The sequence below is a fragment of the Phaseolus vulgaris genome, chromosome 2, assembly GCF_051622355.1.
Source record: "Phaseolus vulgaris cultivar YP4 chromosome 2, ASM5162235v1, whole genome shotgun sequence".
Taxonomy (NCBI): Eukaryota; Viridiplantae; Streptophyta; class Magnoliopsida; order Fabales; family Fabaceae; genus Phaseolus; species Phaseolus vulgaris.
The window spans coordinates 3,537,325-3,541,221 of NC_143499.1; the positions used below are offsets into that span (position 1 = coordinate 3,537,325).

Genomic DNA, 3,897 nt, shown 5'->3' on the forward strand with positions numbered 1-3,897 from the left:
AAAAATGTGAGAAACCCTAAATTTGATTTTCTTATAGTAATTAAGACAAATGTTCCACCTATTACAAAGCATCCAATAAACAATAATTCTAAACCCATCTTTTGAGCTTGTTTAACAATATATATAACTCCATAAAACTCCGCAACCAAAGCAGTATGAACATCAAGAAAAGTAGAAAACCGCCAATAAACTTTCTCATACTCCACTAAAAATATCACCACAAGTAGCAAACTCAGGAGAACCACTGGAGAAGGAAACTTCCATCTAACATAACAAGAAGAAGATAAAACTTTACTACTACAAGTATTAATACCAAAAAACTTAAACACATTAAAATCAAACATATCATTCCACATAGAACTTTTAGACCAATTACCCTAGAGAGGTGAGATCTTTAATGACCGAAATGACCCTAGCTGTTGGGAATGACAAAGGGTTCTAAGGGTTCCCTCATCCTATAGAATTATTTAATTGTTTGATGGATCGAGAAGTATCTCATGATAAGACGTAGATGATATGACCAGCCAAAGGAAGACATTTGCTCAGGCTTTGAGAAATACATGTGACATTCCTTTATCCCAGCTACCTCCTCTTGTATTAAGGGAGACATGATTGTTGTCTGGATTGATGAGGCAAATTACTTGGCTTGACTGTTCTTGAGGATTGCAAGACCCATCTTCATGATCGGATTATTCTATCTAAAGGGATAAACCCCTCACACACCTAAATTTAACTAAAAAGTTGTAATGGATGATGAAGGCTCTTGGCCCATGGAAAACAATTCCTCTTGATAAAGGTTTCTATGAGATTGTTTGGCTGGACAAAAGACTTTATCCTAGCTACCATGAAAAGTATCAAAACAAACAATCTAAAGAAACCCGAAGATAACTTCAAAGAACACATCCCGCTCAAACTCATAGAAATCCTTCTCAAGGATAATTGTTTTTCACAATCCAGAGCTTTTAACATTTTTAGTTAAATTTAAAAATTTAGGGGTGTGAATTCCCTTTAGATAGAATAATCTGGTCATGATTATGAAAATGAATCTTGTATCAAGACCAACCAAATAAATTGTCTCATATGGACAACGATAATGTCTCCCTTAAGGAGTAGGTAGCCGGAATTAAAAAATGTCACAGATATTTTACAAAGTCTAGCAAATGTCTTTCACCGATAATAGCATCTAGAGTCTTATCAAGAAATACTTCTCCATAAATCAAACAATTCCATGGATGAGAGAAAACGCTTAGAACCCTTCCTCATTTCCAACAGCTAACAAGCTACTGCCCAACCAGCCCTGCAGCCACCAATCACCGCCTCCGCGCGCAACACCACCGCGCTCCGACACAAGCTCGTCGCGCGCAGATCGCGCACCACCCCACGTCTCGCGCCGCAATCCACCGCACGGGGTCGCACTCAGAGACGCCGCAGCAGGGCAGCTGTTAGTTCGCAACCTCCGCGACGCCCAACCACAACCGCGAGCGCCGCCGCCCCAAATCACAGAAACCCTAACGTTGCCGCATCTCCGCACCGCACAAACCCTAACCTAATTTTCCCCCCCACAAATCATAACTCCCATTCTCTGTTCAACCACCTACCAAAGTAATTTAATTATATTTTATAGCCAATGAAATCGTTTTTAAAAGTAATATATTTCATACGGTCCATATCATATTTTATGATTAGATATTAGCATAACATTATATTCCAAAATTCAAACCATAAAATTATTTATTCAGATTTCAACTGTTATATCATATTTTCAATTTAGGTTAACTTACCTGTAGTGGAAGAGTAATACATCTTCCTACATGCCTTTGAATAAAAAGTCTACTGTTTTATAAATAAAAAGGTAAATAATTTAATGTTTTTGAATTATAAAAGGATTCAATATCAGTAGAGGATTTATAATTATTTCAACTAAAATCACAGTGAGAATCAAACAGTAGAAGTTTAATATGAGAAGTTGAAAGCAGCAGCAAGCTAAAGGAACAACAACACAAGCATAAGTAACAAATTACAGTTGAAAGACAAAGTACAAATTCTTGAGCAATTCACAGGATGCTCTGATTTTATTCCCTGGATTTCAGATAAACGCGTTCAAATAGTCGTCCACCGTAGTGTAGTTGACCTCAGGATAAAGTTCAGAACCTTCCACCCCGAAAGAAGCCTCAATCTCATAGTTTGTACAATCTCCCTTAACCAGCATTGAGTAGCCCAGTGCTAACATCAAATTAGCAGGAAAAGGAGACTCTGCAGAGAAAACAAAATCATAACATAAATCTTGCTAAAGGTTAATCAAAATTGTCTTCACATAACACTGATTAAATTATACACACTAACCCTGGATGATCTTAAGAAGTTGATCTTCTGGAATGTAGACTTTCTCAAGGGTATTCTTAATCTTGTTTTCCCATAAGGAGACCAGCTGGTTGAAGGTCAAAACATTGGCAGGGGGTCTGAGGTACAGTGTTTTGTTCAAGGTTCTGGGGTCATCCACTGCTTTTATGGTGTAAGTCCCAACGTCTTCTTCAGACACAAAAACAGCTGAAACAATAGTTTCAAACGCACAAACTCAGACAATTCTATTATCTTTTACTTGTACAAAAAAAAAAAAACTGTAATAGATAATTTGGAACATTGTTGTTACCTTCGACGTTTCCATCTCCTAGAATGGTAACCTTGTCTCGGGGAGGAGCTGTGACATTTTGTTGTCCCAGTGTAGGCAAGAAGTAACCAGCAAAGGCATTTGAACAGATATACGTGTAGGGGATTCCTTCAGCTTCAGTTGCCCTTCGGATATTCACTTTTTTCGCAAGAAAGCTAACCACTGGCTCAACTGCATTGTGTCTGTCCACATCAAGCCCGAATTCCGAAGGGAGGAACCTCTGATGATAGAAGAAACAAGGATTAATATGTCTGATTCGAGGTTTTGTAACACAAGACATTATTCGTGTACCTTAATGTTTCCAGCTTCTTTAATTGCTGCAATGAGCTTCACTTGATCGTCTATCTGCTGTCCACCCAGTGTAGATATTACAACATCAACTTCCTTCAAAGCCTTAACAAGGCTTTCATGATCATGTAAATCACCCTGCAAAAATCACCCACAGGGATTTCCATCAAAATTTGAAACACTAACCAAATTTGACTTACATAAAAAGAAAGGCACATACATAAAGCAGAGTGACTCCAGAGGCCTTGAATGTCTCAATAAGTTTAGACTTTTCAGGATGAGAAACAGTGTTCTCTCTGATCAACACAAACGTGGGATGTCCTGCTTCTGTGCTGGCCTTAACTATGAATTTTCCTATGTATCCTGTTCCTCCAAGAACCAGGATTTTGCTCTTCGCTGCCATTCAACAAAAACAACTCAAATTTCAGGTTCAGATCAAAATAAGCACTGAGTTTGAGGATGTGATGAGTTTAGGGATGAATTGGCCTCCTATTTGTAGAACAGTTTCTGGGATTCATTGACGTCAATAGAGAAAAGTCTAATAATCAACTATAAAAAAATCTACTAATACTTGAAGGGATTCATTGACGTTTGTTATTTATAATTATTCTTTGACGTTTCTTATTATGCATTCACACATTCTTTTTATTATGAGAGCTTACAAATAGTGGAAACAGTGTAAAAATGCTGCAGTGGTGAAACCACAAGTGTCAAGATTAGTGTAAGAGTTACAAAAATAAACAAGGCAAAAATTATTTTATCAAGTTTTGGAGTGAATTTTTATATAGAGTGATTAAATTTATGTTTCTTATAGACTAAAAAAATTAAAATAAACTTCATCACATATTACATATGCGTTGCACCTTTGTATCTGGATTTTCCTCTTTTATTTTCAACATCCACAATAATAAAAATCTAATGTATGTATATAAATAACTTTA

General features: G+C 36.8%; 1 protein-coding gene across 1 annotated transcript; it reads right to left on the reverse strand.

Moving 5' to 3' along the window:
* Nucleotides 1-1,875: 1,875 nt before the first annotated feature.
* LOC137810255 (eugenol synthase 1) lies at nucleotides 1,876-3,529 on the reverse strand. The gene is made up of 5 exons (XM_068611429.2): nucleotides 3,177-3,529; nucleotides 2,960-3,094; nucleotides 2,651-2,888; nucleotides 2,344-2,547; nucleotides 1,876-2,253 (listed from the first exon to the last, which is right to left on the reverse strand). Exons 1-5 carry the CDS (start codon nucleotides 3,357-3,359, stop codon nucleotides 2,087-2,089), a joined length of 927 nt encoding a protein of 308 aa, XP_068467530.2. The 5' UTR covers nucleotides 3,360-3,529; the 3' UTR covers nucleotides 1,876-2,086.
* Between the last annotated feature and the right edge of the window lie 368 nt (nucleotides 3,530-3,897).

What these genes read in the sequence shown, in the direction of transcription:
- LOC137810255 (XM_068611429.2), bottom strand. Translation starts at nt 3,359, where the DNA reads ATGGCAGCGAAGAGCAAAATCCTGGTTCTTGGAGGAACAGGATACATA. An exon ending in AAGAAGCTGGAAACATTAAG is followed by an intron (nt 2,889 to 2,959) that starts GTACACGAATAA and finishes TTCTATCATCAG; the next exon opens with AGGTTCCTCCCTTCGGAATT. An exon ending in AGGAGATGGAAACGTCGAAG is followed by an intron (nt 2,548 to 2,650) that starts GTAACAACAATG and finishes CTATTGTTTCAG; the next exon opens with CTGTTTTTGTGTCTGAAGAA.